Raw genomic sequence first — 18175 nt, 5'->3', positions numbered from 1 at the left:
AAGTATTCTGTTGTGCTGCCCGGAACTGAAGAAACTGAGTATACTCCCCCTTGGAGATAGTCACTGGTGAGGAATCACTGGGTGTGATAGATGCCTGACCCTCTGAAGCGCCCACAATCATGTTAGCAGTACTAGCTGCGTGTGGTGGACGACCATGTAGGCGATAACAATAGTGTGACCAAGACAATTACAATAGGAACAATGGGGCCGAGGACGACCACCACCCCGACGACCATGATCAGTCACGGGTGTGGACATGGTGGAGCGGCTTGTGGATGAAGATGAAGCCATGACACGGAAGAGCAGATCTGGGCACACAAAAATAGCAGATCTGGAGCAATGTCAGATCTGGGCGCACAAAAGTAGCAGATCTGGAGCAGATTGGATTATAGGACCAAAGAGAAGGAAGGACAGATCTGGAGCAATGTCAGATCTGGGCGCACAGAAGCTAAAGCTGTCACCGGAGTTGAAGAGGATGGCCGACCGGATCTGGGCAGGCGTGGCGGCAGCGAGGGCGAGCTCTGGGCGCGGCCGAAAGAGGATGGCTGGATCTGGACAGGAGCGGCGACGGCGAGGATGAGATCTGGGCGCGGCCGGAAGAGAATGGCCGAATCTGGACAGGAGCGGTGACGGCGACGGTGGGGTCTAGGCACGGCCGGAAGATGGCCGGATTTGGAGAAGGAGAGCCGCGATAGCCTGATCTGGAGAAGAGCCGTGATGGCCGCGAAACTAGCGAAGCCAGTGGTTGATGAAGGAACAGGCGGTGATGGCAATGGCGGGCGAAGCGACCAGCAGTGATGGCGTCGGTTGACGGCGACGATAGCGGCGACGACTAGGGTTAGGGTTAGGTTAGTGTTTGGGCTCTGATATCATGTTAGATGTATAAAATACACTGATTTTCTTTTCTCAAGAGAACATTACAAGAATATATATATGCCTACATTTACTTAAAGATAAATACACTAATACCCCCTTACTTATCATATTTAACACCTATTAATATTTATCATGAAGGGTTGTAGTCCTATCTTGACCAGGTGAACTTATCATTCCTAGAGGCTGCTTAAATTATCATATGCTACTTCTGTGCCTGCTAGTTTATATATGGATTTTCTATATGTGTTTTTCACCATCCAATCCTTGTTGAGTGGTGCAAAAATGAGTTGTATGCGGGATGTACTAACTTTTACAGAGATGCTTATCTGAAATAAACTGGAAGTCTTGTCCCATAACATGTACTGCCAGTATCTTCATGCAAGATTTTTGTTTTTTGATAACCATATTTTTATGCAGAAATGATGTCTTTACATGCCAATTGATTAAATAGTTTGAACATTATATTGTGGAATATGGAAAAACAAGGATTAACCTTTACGGAGTTTGAAACTTGTTATCAGAGTGGTAGATGACTCAGGTAATTGTTTTACTCCCCATGCTAAAAACCCATCCCTGATAGGTTGGTGCTGTATCTTTCAGTCTTAGTAAATGGTAACTACTTGTTCATCTTCTTCTATATGCATATCCAGTGTACTTATAAACTAGTGCCTAGGTAATTGGTAATGAATGTTTCTTCGATTGACTTTCTAGACTTCATGTTGTATCTATTTCAGGTTCTTCAATCCGTACTCTTGAATCCTTACTTCATGCTAAGGTAGGTTGTCAAGGGCAATAAGAATTTTGGGCAAATTTTGGACTAATGCTATTTCTTTTTTACGTTTTTAAATGAAAAAAATATATTTCCATTTACTACTCAGGCTATGGTTCATTTAGGCTTCACCAAGCTGGTGATTGATATAGGAATTAGTATTTTTTTCTTTCATAACTAAATCTAATTTCTCCAGTTTTCTGTCACTTTTTCTAGGTTCATTATGTTGAGGACAGAAAAGAGTTGGAAAAATTTGTGGCATCTCCCAAGTTTAAAATATATTATTATAGTCGTGCTGTGAACAGTTCATCTTGTCCTCTTGAGATTTACTTGAGGAAACTTAAGGATATAAAGCACCAGGTATGATATTGACATTTTTCTACTTATGAACTTTTTGTATGCGAACAGACTTTCAACTTATTGCTGTTTGCATCGGCTGCAGTGTTTATCAACACTAAGCAGGAAAACTATAGATCATGGGAGCCTTAAGAACATGAAGAAGATGCTACAGAGATTGCATGATAATCTGATATTTTGTCTGGAAAATCTTGGCCTTTTGGGAGCATTTCAGGTACGCTATTGTTAGGAATTAGGGGGCAGGCTTAATAATTTTATTCATTCTGTCCGGAATTGTATATATACAGAAACTTAGCTAATCTATCATAGGAAACTCTCAATCTAGGAATTTCGTCTAATGGAGACAATCTCTAATTGATTTACAGAACCTACCAAATCTGTACACCTAACCTTCTAATTATGTATTAGGAAATAATTCAAAAAGGATAGCTGGATTGACAGCCCTTAAAATCTGCAATCAATCTTTATGATCTATGACACTCCCTCTCAAGCTGGTGAGTAGATATTATCCATTCCCAGCTAGGAAATTAATGTATGAAATTGGGGATTATTGATTCCTTTGGTAAACACATCTGCTAATTGTGATCTTGAAGGCACATATGGAGTACAAATGAGGTCGCTGTCCAGTTTTTCTTTGATAAAGTGCCTGTCAACTTCTATGTGTTTTGTTCTATTATGTTGCACGGGATTATGTGCTACACTGATGACTGACTTACTATCATAGTAGAGCTTCATAGGATTGTCCCACTCAATTCTTAAGTTTTCAAAATTATGCTTTCATAATGAATTCTGATGGATACAACAATCCTCTTATCGACAGAGGGAGAGATTACATAAAAAATGGAAACTATCAAAAAGGAAACTATCTCTAAGAAAACAAATTAAAACACAAAGAAGGAAATATACACTAAGATACATATGGACATAATCAAGAAAGATTCCTAAATGATAATTAGGAAAGATTCCTAAATGATAATTAGAAATCTTTCCTAATCTAAGCAAATCTCTTTACATTCTGATAAGTCAACACCCCCCCTCAAGTTGGAGAGTGGATATAAACCATTCCCAGGTTGCTTACCAAAACATCGAACCTTCTTCCAGCTAGCCCTTTAGTTAACACATCTGCCACTTGATCTTCAGATGGCACATATGGGATTCGAATTAACCCAACATCCAATTTTTCCTTGATAAAGTGCCGATCAATCTCTTTATATTTAGTTCTGTCGTGCTGTACTAGATTATGGGCAATATTAATAGCTGATTGATTATCACAAAGTAGGTCAATAGTACCTTGAACTTTGATTTTCAAGTCTTCTAAGATAATCCGAAGCCATAGAAGTTCAAACAATCCAAGGGCCATTGCCCTAAACTCTGCCTCTGCACTAGATCTTGCCACAACACTTTGCTTTTTACACTTCCAGGACACTAGGTTTGCACCTTTTACATGTATCACACCCCATCACGAAATCCCTGACTGCCCTTCGGAGTTGCGACCAATGGAACAACTGCCTCACCCTTAAATAAGTGTTTTCGATACCCCGAATGCCCCCCTAAGAGGGAGTCATGCAGGGATTGTAGGATTTTCCTCTTGAGTTCCTCATCGTGGCCCACTACAATTCTTCCTTTATACCTCAGCAGCCCATCCACCATGGTGTAACCTTCTACCTCCTCACTTCCCAGGGCTAATTTCTCCAGCAGGCCCTTTATGTGTTCATCTCCCTCATAGCTGTCCACCACTTCTTTGCACCACTCAGGGATCACAACGGTTATGGTGGCTGCACTACCTTCCTCTTGACATCTCGACAGGGCATCAACAGCCAAGTTTTCCTTGCCCTTCTTATATTGTATGGAGTAATCTAGCCCCATTAATTTTTCCATTCCCTTTTTTTGCAATTGAGTTTGCAACTTTTGTTGTAGCAAAAACTTTAAAGACTCGTGGATCAGTTTTGATCACAAACCTCCCTACCTCTAAGTAGTGTCGCCATTTCTCAATAGCCATAAGAACAGCTAAAAACTCCTTTTCATATATACTCAAGCCTAAGTGTCTTGGACTGAGGGCTTGACTTAAAAAAGCCAATGGTCTGCCATCCTGCATCAAAATAGCCCCAATCCCCACTCCACATGCATCTGTCTCAAGCACAAAAGGTTTGCTGAAATCCGGCAGCCTTAATGTGGGGACCTTACTCATTGCCACCTTCAATTTTTCAAAAGCATCTTCTGCTTCCTACCCCAACTGGAAGTTTCCTTTCTTCAATAAGTTTGTGAGGGGTTTGCTAATAACTCCATATCCCTTCACAAATCTTCGGTAGTATCCGGTGAGCCCTAGGAAACTCCTAAGAGCCCTTATGGTAGTGGGCCTCGGCCAATTGAGTATAGCCTCCACTTTCCTTGGGTCGGTGCTGACCCCCTGCTCGAGATTAAGTGCCCCAAGTATTCCACTTGGTCCTGACCGAATGCACACTTTGACTTTTTGATGAATAGCTGGTTGTTTCTAAGGACCTCAAAAGTGGTTCTTAGGTAATTAAGATGTTGGTCCAAAGTTGGGCTATAGACAAGGATGTCATCAAAAAACACAAGTATGAATTTCCTTAAGTAGGGTTCAAATACCTGGTTCATTAGGGATTGGAAGGTGGCCGAGCATTGGTGAGCCCAAAGGGCATCACCAAGAACTCAAAATGGTCATGGTGAGTTCGGAAGGTAGTCTTGTGGATATCCTCGGGCTTTATCCTGATTTGGTGGTAGTCTGAGTGCAAGTTAAGTTTGGAAAAGAATTTGGCCTGGTGAAGCTTGTCCATTAGGTCTTCAATAAGGGGTATGAGAAACTTATCTTTGATGGTTAGGGTGTTAAGTTGGTGATAATCTACACAAAAACGCCTAGAACCATCTTTTTTCTTAACTAATAGAATTGGGGAAGCAAAGGGACTCTGGCTCGGTCTAATGAAAGTTTGGCTCATCATTTCTTTCACTATTCTCTCAATTTCGGTTTTCTGGACAAGGGTATAATGGTAGGATCTGATATTAACAGGCTCAATATTCGGTTTTAGGTTAATGGCATGGTCCAAAGTTCGGTTAGGAGGAAGGGTATTTGGTTCCGCAAAGAGGTCCTTGAATTCTTCCAACAATTCATCAATAAGTTGTAAGGTGCATACCTAGTCAGTTTCCCCTCGTTGGTGACTGACAATTAGTTGTAGCTCCCCTAGCTCCTCTCCCTTAGGACTCCCTTCCACTTCCGCTTCCACAATGGAAAACAGCTGTGTGAATTGACTCCACTTGCTCTTGAGGACCCTTTGCAACCTCCTACCTGTAATCATCTTGCAGGTAACAGTCTCCCTCCCACTGGTGAGTGTCATTTTTCTTCCTTCTTTTTCAAAGAACACCTCCATACGGTTGAAATCAAAGCATATGGGACTCACCCCCTTCATCTAGTCCACCCCTAACACGACATCACACCCTCCTAATTGCAGCAACCTGAGGTTTGCCTCGAACTTCTCCTACATTTCCCACATGAATCCCAGGCAGGCCGAGTTACTCACTACTCGGTTTCCATTAGCCACAGTGACACTCAAAGGCAGTGTACTAGTGAGCTGACACTTTAGTTTCTTGGCAATGCTATCATCGAGGAAGCTGTGTGTGCTTTCACTGTCAATTAGGATTGACAAACTGCCCCCCTTCACCTTGCCCTCAACCTTAATTATCTTGTTATTGGTGATTCCCTTGAGTGCATGGAGGGATATCTCTCCATTATCCTCTACTCCTTCATCAATTCCTTCCACTTCCTCTCCTTCTTCGTCTTCTACTTCCTCTTTTCCTCGGCCTTCTAATAACAGTAACTGATGTTTGCATTGGTGCCCCAAGAAGTATCTGTCCCCACATCTGTAACAGGCACCAGGTTGTCTTATAGGATCATTAGGTCTCCTACCAAAGTTGGTACCACCAAAATTTCTTCCTCGACATTACCTCTCACCAGCTCCTTGTTGACCACCTTGCTGCCAATTTCCCATGTGTACCGCCCTTTGCTGTTGTACCTTCTGCTTCTTTAGCAGCACCTCCACTACCATCTCTTGCCACTTGGCACTCTCGGCTGCCTGCTCAACTATTCTTGGCGTAATCATCTTCACCATAGGCCTCAAATCCTTGCTCAGGCCACTGAAGAAACTAGAGACAAAATATGCCTCCGTTAGGTGAGGATCATGACTACTTATCAAGGATCTCAGCTCTTCAAATCTCCTTAAGTATGATCCAACATCACCCGCCTGCTTCAACTTGTTGAACTCCTCAATGATATCCTGCATGCTCCTTTCTTCGAACCTCTCACACAACCCTTCAACGAACTCTCTCCAAGTATAGTTCTCCCTTACTTGCGTCCACCCTTGAAACCATGCATCCACACCATCATTGAAGTAGGCAGCCACCAAGGCTACTCTTCTTTCCATTGGCACATTGTACCACTCAAACAATCGCTTGCATTTTCTAATCCACCATCTGGGATTAGTCCCTTCGAACACGGGTATTTCCATCCAGGGCATGGGAAACCCCTGTTATGGTAGAATTGCCCGGTCCTCACGACCCCCTCCTATCAACGTCTCGATGTCCTCACCTTGCTCGACCACAATTTCATGGGCTCTATTTTCTTGGTTCACTCTTTCATTCTGTAAAATGGGATCATTCCTATTTCTATGAGGAAAGTCAGGACACAACCTTACCTAATTCTGTTAGGTGAACATCAATATAAATTGTTGAAGTTGATTGCCCATCTCCTCCCTCATCTGGTTGATATCGTCTCTCATTCGATTAAGTCCTCCTTCCATCTTGCGATCAACTGTCATAATTGCCTCATGGTTTTTTTGGTTGCTAACTTCCAGTCGGTCCACCCGATCCTGGAATTCACCCACCGCCGAACTGAGTTGCTGGAGCTGAGACTCCATGTTCTTCATGCGTGTTCCTTCGGCCATCTTTTACGCCCCTCACACTCCTTGCCAGCACCGAAGCTCTGATACCAATTGTCATAGTTGTGCTGTGACAATTTCTGTCCTTCTAATTCGGTGTGAATTAGAAGGAGTCGCTAGAGAACCGTAAAAAGAAAAGAGAAGGGATTGGAAGGAAAAGGAGAGTGAGAGAGTAAGGAGGAAGGGAGAGAGAATATAGAGAATAGGAATCTAAATTTGGATAATTTGATTGATATCGTTGCAGGAGGCTAACACAGTTTATATAAGGAACCCATAGGTGCTGCCACAACAGAGCATCTTTCCTCTAACAGACTATTTTGTCCTATTCTAGCCCCCTTTACACCTGGCACAATAGCCTAACAAACTACCAGTTGGAAATTGTAACGACTATAATTAATATTGAAAAAAAAATAGCCAAATCTACTTAATATCTGCAGCAAAATTTATCCAACTTTCGGCCTTCCTCTTGTTTCGTGACAACTATTTATGAACTTTGAAGTCTATTCACTTTATGGAAAAAAATAAAATTCGAGGAATATCTCATCTCCCTTATTTATATTTTTAAAATAGTAGTACCCTTTCTGATGGGTATTTGTTGGAATATTTTCTTACCCTTTTTTCCTTTTGTCAAAGGCTTGCAAAATTCTTATGAGGGGTGATCGCTCAGAGAGAAATGAATTGATAGGAGCAGAAGAAAATGGTGGCGATGATTCGCTATGTAACAGGTATATCTTGCAGGCTGCCTCAGTCTTTGATGGCATTTGTACGAAAGGTATGATAATGTTTTAGGACCTTCCTCTTTCTTATTACTAATGATGTTCATTCCCATGGTCGACTGTTGGTAGAGGGTCTTGTCGCTTCAATATTGTGTGGATCTACATATACAATTCAAAGTTATTGATTCTAATTTTCATTTAATAAATTCAAAGAAATATTTTTGGCAATGCTAGGCTTTTTTTTTTTTTTTTAAATTTTTTATGATCGGTGCAGTAAATTCCAGTTCTATTCGTGTAGATGGTGTTGAAGCTGACTTATCCCACAATGAAGCTTTAGGGGAACCACTTTTCTCAAGGAAGCTTTTACTACTTATTGATGTTCTATCCACCTTTAGGTGAGCCATTTTTTGCTTATTGGCTCTTGTTATGAAATTGTAAGAAGCATTGCAAACAAGCTCTTTTTTTACTTGATTATTAGATCTTGTGGCTTTTGTTTCCATTATTGAGCATATTCTTTGTATATCTCTTAAGGCATATGTGTTTATATATATATATATTTATTTATAGACAGATTAGATAGATAGGTATCGCCACTTATTGAGTAATGAAGTGACAAATGTAATGCCTTGCTCTCCCAGAGCTTTACTCGTGTCGGGAAGCTGGGATTTTTTTTAATTTATTAATTCCCTTGTACCTGACTAAAGGGGACAAAACTCACCCAAACCATGTCTAAACTCTTCAAGGGTTGACTAGGTTAAGTTCACAATTTATCTCTAACAACTAGAGGGGCGTTACAGTTAAATTTTCATTCTCATTTATTCGCTATTTTATTGAATGCCACTTGATGATTTAATTTTGAAGGATTAGGATTGAACCTAATTAACCTTTTGATGCTTTAGAAACATCCTTTCTAATGTTTGGAAATCTTCCTTTGATATGGTGCCACCAAATCTCGTTAGACAATTCAATACTCAGTTCTATGTTACAGTCCCTTTTTGACCCCTTTGTGCAATTTGATTATTTGATTCATCAAACTTATCTAAAAACTATAAATAATATCTTGTTGTAAAACCTCTTCCATAATGCTACAACATATTAAAATTTCAAATCAGTTAGACTTCATTTGACGCTTAAAATGATTGCACAAAGTCTGAAATTTACTGTTTTCAACCCTTTTTGACACTTTCACGTATTTTTAATTATTTGACCAACCAAATCTTAGCCAAATTTTGCAAACAATACCCTATTGGAAAGCTCTTTTAAAGGTCAACAATATATTAAGATTTCAGGTCAATTCAACCGTGTTAAATTATTGCTATGCAGCCCTGTTGATGCCTTAAGTGGTTTTGGTATTAAGGATCAAAGCTCCTGATAAATTTAGTTTGCCAGAAGTCTGAGCTTGATGAGAGCAACTTTTAATATCAGAAGTCCAGCAACACTACTGAGGCTGAATTCTTGCTTTTGATTCATTTGTCATTATAATTTGTATTCTTGGCAATATTTTGGGTAATCCAGTGAGATTCTCATCCATTGCTGTTCTACACAGTTGACCTTTTCTTGATATAGATGCTTATATGTGAAGTTGATTATTCTTTTTAATTTTTGTTGCTATCTCTGTAACTTCATCTGCTGAATGTGCTTAAAACTCTTATGTTTTTCAGGTTGCAACCAAATATGAAATGTATAGTCTTTGTGAACAGGATTGTAATTGCCAGAGCCTTGTCATACTTAATTCAGACCATTAAGATTTTATCATCTTGGAAGAGTGATTTTCTTGTAGGAGTCCACTCAGAACTGAGGAGCATGTCTCGGAAAACTATGCATTCCATTCTTGAAAAGTTCCGGTCTGGTGAGGTATGATTAATATGTTGCAAGGTTCTAGTTGTTTTACTCTTCCTTTTTTTATGCCATTGATCTTTTGAAGTTATTGTCTTCTTATTATCTTTCTATTGTCAGTTTGTTGTCATTTTATATTTATTTTGAAGTGTTCTTTCACAGTTAATTGACTTATGTGTGATCATGTTCTTCGTTTCAAGTAGTTATGCTGTGTATAAATTGATCATGAAGAGATCTTGTATTCCTTTTGCATACAACCCCAAATTTTAAGGAGTATGAATGCTCCTGTCTGTATGATCCTTCAATTTTTCTTTTTTTTGGTTGATAGAAGTAACTAACTATCAATAAGAGATGCCAAAAGGGGGCAAATCTTGTACAAGCCAGAGTCTCAACAAACAGAAAGAAAACGTGAAGGAGCCTGACACTAAAACTGGTTATTTAGAAAATGAGCCCAAGAAAGGGAAGAAAATGACCTGGTGTTCTTTTCATCAAAAGTTAAAAGTTTTTTTCTGTTTTATTGAAGGGGAAATGTAATTGAAATTGCAACAAATCTGTGAAACTATTGTCTTCTGCTAGATAAGAGCTGGTAGGTGGTGAGAAGGTAAGGGATGGGATGTGCCTTGAGATGGATGTAAGGGTGGATTATCACACTCCCCTCTGCAGGTTGTGTAACCAGCCATGAACCTCTAATCTAAGACTTAAGATTCACGAAGCCTAAACATTCATTAAATTTATTACCAAAAGAAATAACAAATGTCTACAAATACCAAAACCGAACAACACTCCTCTAGAAATTCCTAATTTCTCATTCTGAAAATAGCCAAAATTAACTAGTCTAATTGAGTCAACTTGAATTCTCTAGCCCAAGTCCACATCTAGCCCAATCATTCATGCTCATCTGAAAAGGGTTGGAGGGCGTGGTGAGCATAAAGCCTAGTGGAGGCTATCCTGCATAATAGATCAAATGCCAACATAAAGATTCGCCAGTATTCCCTATGCAACAAGTATTATCAATATAGTGTATGGCATCAAATCACATGGTGTAGCTACAATTTTCCATGATGTATAAAACACCAATTAACCGAGGGAACCACTATATCATTCCATAATCAATTCAAATCTCTTTAAACATCTCAATGGGCAGTATAGCCCTGGATTCAATAAATGTACAAGGGGACCTAGTAATGTCCCTGGGATTTACTCCCAAGTACCTAGTGGAGTGTGAATGAAAGAATCACTTCATCTCCTCCAATTGAGAAATTAAAATGGCATTGTATAGATAGCCAAATTTTAGTTTCTAGAGTAACCCATGGACTTCTCCCAATGGTTCCGTAATAGTTTAAAACCACATGCTAATACCATCAATATTATTTTCAAAATGATTTGATAAATCACCGTTCTCAATTTATTTTCAAATCAATAGTTCAAGAATATGTTTATCATAGAACAAAATTGAGAACATTCTTTGTAACAAAATAATTTTCAATATGCATGGAATTTATTTTCAACGCATACTAGTGTTAGAATCTCCACTCACCTGATTGTTGGTATTGTTGGTATGGAAATAATTCCTGAATTATCCACAATTATCTCTAACCTGAACAATCACATAATAGTTTCATGTCATTTAGAATCCCCAAATATAATCCAAGGGTCTTTCTTTTATTTTTGGAAGATCTAGGACTTTTCTGTAATTTCTGTAAGGGTCTTGCTGTAAATTTCTGTAACTGCAAGGACCTATCTGTAATTTTTGTAACTGCAGGGACCTATTTGTAAATTCTGTAACTGCAGGGGTGTTATTGTATTTTCTAAAACTCTTAAGGCCTTTCTGCAGTTGCTTTAAGTCACTGTAAGTCTTCTGAAATTCCTGGAAACTGAGGGTTTAAACTGAAATTAATTTAAATCAGTTCAGTCGGATTTTTTATGCAAATCTGGGTATTCCAATAGGTCTCAGGTTGGGTCAGTTTATGCAATTGGGTTAGGGTTTTGAAATTGGGTTATGTAACTTTGTCGAAAAACTGAATGTATGGAAATAGAAAAAATAAAACATCATACTCAAGATATATGAATACTGAAAAGAAGGTGAATTATCTTTGGAGGATCCTTCAAAAAAGATGCAAAACATTTCATATTCAGGAATTCACATTGTTCCCCAGAGTTGTGGTCTTGGTGGAATGTGTAAAAGTTGTGTCAGTCCATCTCTTGGTACGGGACGAAACCCTATGGCTAGTTGCTAAACTCCTGAGGATTTGAAATGGAGGCGTGGAGATGGTTTGTTGGGAGCTTGAAATTGTGCAGGAGGGGTGTGGATTGTAGTTCCCTGGTTAACAAGGTGGGCTATTGATATAGAGGGATTTGGTCTCTCACCCTGCTCCTATTGAGAGGCTCTGCATTCTGGATTCCTTGTATGGTGATGGTGGAAGGGTTTGGCCTCAGTCTTGGTGATTTTGAACCTGGTAGTGGTTGAGCAAGGAGTTGACTAAAAACTGTACTACTTTTTTTTTTTTGTAAGTTAAAAACTGTACTTTCAGGCAGCAGCGAAGTCAGAGTGGCTCAGGGGAACTCCATTTATTCTTCTATCTCATCTGGTTATGATGTGGAGGTAGTGCTTGAATCTGGCACTGGCTCCTTGTTTCTCAGAAACATGCTGTGTATACACAGAGGGATGTTGTATCACAGCTGGTGGAGGTTGCTCTAAGGAGGATTGGGTTAGAAGGAAGTGGGTAGTTTCTGCTGGAGTTTGATATCAAGGATTTGGTTGGTTCTCTATTTCTCCTTGTTTTCCCCTCTCTTGTGGAGTTGCATGAATTTGAGAGTCAAATTGATTGTCCAATACCACCTACTGTTCTTGGACTGTTGGTCCACCATTGGACAATGTTGTATACTGCAAATCAAGCATGTTTTGTCTGGGAGAGACTCTTAGGCATTCAACTTCATTTGTAGGATGAGCATCTCTATAAAGAAGCTGGAGATCATTGTGGGGGTTGTACTGAGGGTGGGCAAAGCCACCATTGAAAGGAGATAAATTTGGTGATTGCACATTCTGATTGGGGGTGAGTCAGAGGTATTCCTCTTTCTTTCAAGGTCAGTTTAGGAGGGTTGGTCGAAAGTTGATCTTTGGTCTATTACCATGAAGATCCTTCACATGCAAAGTTTGTAACAAATTGATGAGAGGAGTCAAGGCAGTGCACTCATTGTGGATTGCACTCTCTTGAAACATGTGAAGGATTGGAGCATGTGGGGGCTGGTATGTGGCATGCATGTGTTGGAGCTGCTTTCAAATTCTGAACTGGGTAAAGTAACAAATGGGGACTGGGTCAAACCTTTGGTTGTGCCATGTGGTTATTTAAGGTAGTACCTTTTTTCTCCTTAGCTTTCTTGCTTTTGGCCCAAAAGGTTTTGTCGGCCATATAAGGAAAAGGGCATTATATAGATTATTTTAATAGGGATAATGGATTCAGGAGGTTCTGGGTTTTCTTAAAGGCCTCTAGGGTTTGGTTATAGCAGTAACACAGACCCTAGGATTGGAGCAAAACAGATGGATGGAAGTGTGTAGAGGAATAAAATAATCTATATATTTCTCTAAAATGTATAGACAAGGTATATATATAAGAGAATACTATGTACTCTAATTACAATAATACCCTTACTATTTATTTATACACTTAAGCACTCCCTTTTAAGCTGGAGCATATATATTAAACATGTCCAACTTGGTACAGATGTCACTCGATGTCCCTCAAACCGAGGACCTTTAAGTGACTTAGTGTTGAGCCAAATTGCCCCAATCAACCTATTGTGTATTTTGATGTTTAACAAAACATAATTTTAGTAAAACTATTTTTGGTGTATTTAAATCCCCTAATGGAATTTTGATATGTCTTATGGTGGAAAACTTATTTTAAGTATTATAATATTTTATGTATCAAAATGAACCAAGAAATGTTATTTGTTCTAAGTGAAATATTAGCACATTATAAGGGGACATATAAGAAAATATTTTTTTTTTGGAAAACTATCTCTCGGTATTTTGATAGCTAATATTCATTATTGTTAAAGTGATTTTTAATGATTTTTTCAAGAAATTGAAAGTATGTATTTTAGAAGTGATAAAATCGTCAAATTCGGAATTTGTTCTAAAACCAAAATTCTACTTTCTTATTGATTTGGATTTTGATTTTTTAAAATTTTTTATTGAATCCAAATAAGGGTACTTTCTATTTACATTTATGTATTAAAGTAAATGGAAGATAAAATATAAATTAAGGAAAATGCGGACATTTACTTAATTCATGCTATGTATTCTATCATCAAACAAATCTTTATTTTTTGGAAAATTTGGATTGAGAGTTGATTCCCAGTAAGGGATAGTCGACTGTGTGTTATGCAGAGTCGAGGTAGCCAAGAGCAGCTTTTTTGCCAGTCGACTGTAGGCCAATGAGAGCTGGCTATCGGCGTTGAGAGTCGACTGCCGGCTTCGAGAGTCGATTATGGGTGTTGCGGAGTCGACTGTCAATTAGAACAATCGACTGTCAGACTCCAACAGTTGGATTTTTCTAGTCGTTGCAGGTCGTTTGGAAGCTCCGTTATAAGTATCAAGAGGAGAAATCTAAAGAAGGCTAATGCTCTATCATTTCCTATCTTCCTAAAGCACACCTAAGCTCTCAAGCACTCAAGAAAAGCAATCCAAGGCTCAAATTCAAAGATATATTCTTTGGAGCCCAAGGCAAAGGAGAAGAAGATATTCTCTCCATTTGTGGTAAATTGTATTTGTATTCATATTTGCCTTGTATAATTGTTCTTGTTTTCATATCCATATTTGTCCAAGATTGTTGGACTTAGGATTACATTATAACTTCTTTAATTGTGGATTGTGAGTGGCCTCCTAGAGCCTAAGTAATCTAGGTGTGTATTGTTGTATTAGTTTTCGGGGTGGGCTAAGGGGAAAACTTCGGTGTTGTGTAAAAGTTTCCTAGGTGAACTTGTTGGAAAACCCGTGTGTGGTTGTAGTGGAACCTCAAGTGTCAGGTTGATCTTGAGAGAGTGGAGTAGGTGTTGGAGACACCGAACCACTATATATTATTGTGTTGATTATTGTTGTTTGCATATTTATATTGTTATCACTCCCAAACAACATATATATTTATAACAAGTGTATTTTGTGTATAAGAAAAGCTCAAGAGATTTTAAAAAGGAAAGAATTCAGTTTAATAAAGTTTTTAATCACTTAATTCACTCCCCCTCTTGAGTGACCATTGTGTGTCAAGGGACCAACACTTAGTATATCAACCAATTTATCATTGGATCCCATAAATGTCGTAACATCCATATAAAACACCTTTTCTCTAATAAAATGCCAACCTCAATGTGCTTGGTTCTCCTACTGTCACAATTCAACACTGCATAGACTTGACTTTAACGACTTCTAACTCCTCAATTAATTATTTCAACCATAGTAACTCACAAGTTGTTAGGGCCATTGCCCTATATTCAACTCTTGCATTGAACCTAGTAACAACACTTTGTTTCTTACTCGTTTAAGAGACTAAATTGTTACTAATAAATACACAATATCTAAATGTGGATAGTTTGTTTGTAGGAGATTCTGCCTGATCAACATTTGTATATCCCACAATTTGGTTGTGTTCATGATCTCGATACATCACATTGCGACTAGGGGCACCTTTAATATATCAAAGAATTTAAAATATTGCATTCCAGTTACTATCACAATGTGAATTTAGAAACTGACTCATCACACTCATAGCAAATGAAATATCAGGGTAAGTGATTGTGAGGTTGTAGAAATGGAAAGGAGTCAATTCCCTTGATTAATGGGAATCAACTCTAATCTCTTGATTGATGCCCCAAATCCCTTCCTTGATTGATTGATTTTATTGTCGAAATATTCTATATATTATGTAAATCATTTCCTAATATATTGTATCATTCCTCTATAAGAAGAGAGGAATCATCGTCTCCTAATTACAGTGAAATAGATTTTATTCTGCTTGCTAATTAATCGACAATAGTGCCAAGGGTCAGAAATAAACTCCCCTAGCCCTAGAAGCAACTTAATTTTTGGGTCCATAAGATTTTATATAGGCTTATGTTAATCGAGAAAACCCTCTCATAAACCCTCTCCAACACTCTCAGATACAGTGGAAATATAAGAACAGAAAATGAACAATAGAAAAGAAATTAACTGAATTGAAAAGATCAAATCATAAAGGAAGACACAATATATTTATCCTGGTTCAAGCCAATTTAATTGGCTCTACATCCAGCAATCCAACACCCCAATCGAGCAGCTTTTATTGAGAAAAAATTGATCAATACAAAACCCAAGCCTTCTCTAATCCTATTGCTCAAGTACAATCCCTTGTTCACTCCAAGAAAACCCAAGAACTCAATACACAAGCCTCACTTTCTCTAGAATAAAAGTACTCACAATAGTAACCGAGAACTTGAAAAGGAAAGAAGATTTATGTTTCAATTGCCGCCTTGCTCTCTTATTTATAGAAGAGGTGGAACCCCCCATATAACTAATCAAATATGGGATATTACAGTTAGACCCCCAAAGATACATTAATTACACTTTGGTTTAAAAAACCCTAACTGTCTAATAGCTTCCAGCCTATAGCCATCAACGCTTCCACTGATCTTCCAATCGAAAAACTCTAGGCAAACCTCAACAACTTATATCCAAGCATGTATGTCTCCTCAAGCATATCCAAGGCGTATTTCCTCTAAGAAGTGTAGATTCATTGTTTTGATTGAGCCACCTCAATATGAAGAAAATATTTTAGGGGACCCAAATCCTTTGTCTGAAACTATCATTGAAGGTGGGCTTTCAACTTAATGATGCCAACATCATCATTCCTTGTAATAACTATATCATTAACTTGTACTACCAGGAGAATATGGCGATTGGACTGAGAGTGATAATAGGTAAAATGATCAGCTCCACTTTGAGCTAACCCAAACTCCAAGATAGTTGGATTTAATCTACCAATCCTAGCTTGAGGAGATTGCTTTAAGCCATATAAGGATTTCTACAGATGACACACTAGGCCACTCCCCATGAGCAACAAATCCAAGAGGTTACTCCATACACACCTTTTCTTTTAAATCACCATGAAGGAAAGCATTCTTGATATGAGCTAATGGCGAGGCCAATAAACCATGGCAACAAGCTACAAGAAGAGATGAATAGAGGAGATCTTGCTAACAAGAGAAAAGTTGTCTCCATAATCAAGGTAAAAAATTTGAGTGCCCTTTGGCTGCAAGGCAAGCCTTAGGCGATCAATGTGACCATCAAGGCCAACCTTAACAATAAAAACCTAACGGCATCCAAAAGTGGACTTACCCTTTGGAAGAGGTACTAGGTCCTAAGTTGCACTAGAATGTAAAGAAGACATTTCTTCAACCATAACATCCTGCCATATTGGATGGGATAGGGCTTTTGAATAGTCTTAGGAAGAAAGAAAGAAGACAAAGAAGAGAGAAAAGCAAAATACCCAGGAGATAAAAGAGTGATAACTAACAAAATTGGAAATGGGATGTTTAGTAGTGTGTTAGCTCCAATAGCTGACAAAGGGGATTCTTCTAGAAATCAAAGAATTCGAGGAAATATAGGAAGAATATTCGGGAGAGAAAGAAAGAAAAGAAAGAGAGAGAGAGAGAGAGAATAATATAAGAGAAAGAGAGAGAAAGGAATCATATTTTGTGTATTCAATCATATGCAATCATTCCTAGCTATGGCCACCAGCTGCCATAACTAACCGGGAATGTACACCCGGTACAACAAGGCTCTAACCAACTAGGTACAATCAGCTTATGCACTGTGGTTATAATTACTATCATACCCTTAGGAATGTGACAAAATTCCCCCCCCCCCCCCAAAAAAAAAAAAAAAAAAAAAAAAACTTTCTTGTCCCCCAAGAAATTACAAAAGCTGGGTTACCCTTGGAAATTGATTGAGGAGGGTGGGCAGCTACTCCTTTGTGGTATGATCAGGGTGCAAGTGAGTCCACTGCTCCAACACTTGTGTCAAGGGAATAGAATTCTAGAGGCTCTGCTACCACGACTTCGTCCTTTTCGATAGGGAGAATCTCCAAGCTAATGAAATCTATAGGTCCAACTGACTTCTTCAAGAGAGAGACGTGGAAGACTGGATGAATCTTCAATCCTTTCGGAAGCTGTAACCTGTAAACCCTCTTCCCTACCTTGGCCACCACTACAAACGGTTCATAGTACTTGGGGCTTAATTTAGAGGTTGGGGTAGCAGAGAATAGTTGCTGCTGAAATCTTTTTAGCTTTTAGATATACCCGATCCCCTACTTCAAACGACCTTTCGCTCCTATTTTGATTAGCCATTTGTTTCATTCAGTTTTGCGCTAGGCTCAGTTCTCTTCTGATAACCTGCAGAGCTTCTTACCTTTGTCTTAAGTACTAATCCACTACCATTTTAGTACTTTGAGTATTTCCCGACAGCAGGTATTCGGGGCAGTTTATACTCTCAAAAGGAGTACTCTTTAGGGAGATGTGGTAATTTGAGTTATATCACCGTTGAGCTAATGGAAGCCACTTGTTCCAAGTCCTTGGCTTAGAAAAGAAAATGCACATGAGATAGGTTTCCAAACATTAGTTCACCCGCTCTGTCTATCCATCTG

At 38.8% G+C, this 18175-nt stretch overlaps 1 protein-coding gene across 3 annotated transcripts in view; it reads left to right on the top strand.

Annotated features, from left to right (window-relative positions):
- The window catches only part of LOC127805999 (dicer-like protein 4), a 77970-nt gene that overhangs the window by 22877 nt on the left and 36918 nt on the right, over positions 1–18175 (top strand). For 2 of the 3 annotated variants that reach the window (XM_052342916.1, XM_052342915.1), the window contains exons 6-11: positions 1611–1651; positions 1862–2005; positions 2088–2216; positions 7582–7720; positions 7939–8059; positions 9326–9518. In XM_052342916.1, the coding sequence (XP_052198876.1) occupies positions 1611–1651; positions 1862–2005; positions 2088–2216; positions 7582–7720; positions 7939–8059; positions 9326–9518 (767 nt within the window). The remainder of the gene's footprint in view (positions 1–1610; positions 1652–1861; positions 2006–2087; positions 2217–7581; positions 7721–7938; positions 8060–9325; positions 9519–18175) is intronic. The other variant, XM_052342917.1, reaches the window with a different exon arrangement.

The sequence above is a fragment of the Diospyros lotus genome, chromosome 7 (genome assembly GCF_014633365.1).
Source record: "Diospyros lotus cultivar Yz01 chromosome 7, ASM1463336v1, whole genome shotgun sequence".
In the NCBI taxonomy this organism is placed as follows: Eukaryota; Viridiplantae; Streptophyta; class Magnoliopsida; order Ericales; family Ebenaceae; genus Diospyros; species Diospyros lotus.
The sequence above is the reverse complement of the archived record's forward strand: the minus strand, read 5'-3'. Positions and strand labels throughout refer to the sequence as shown.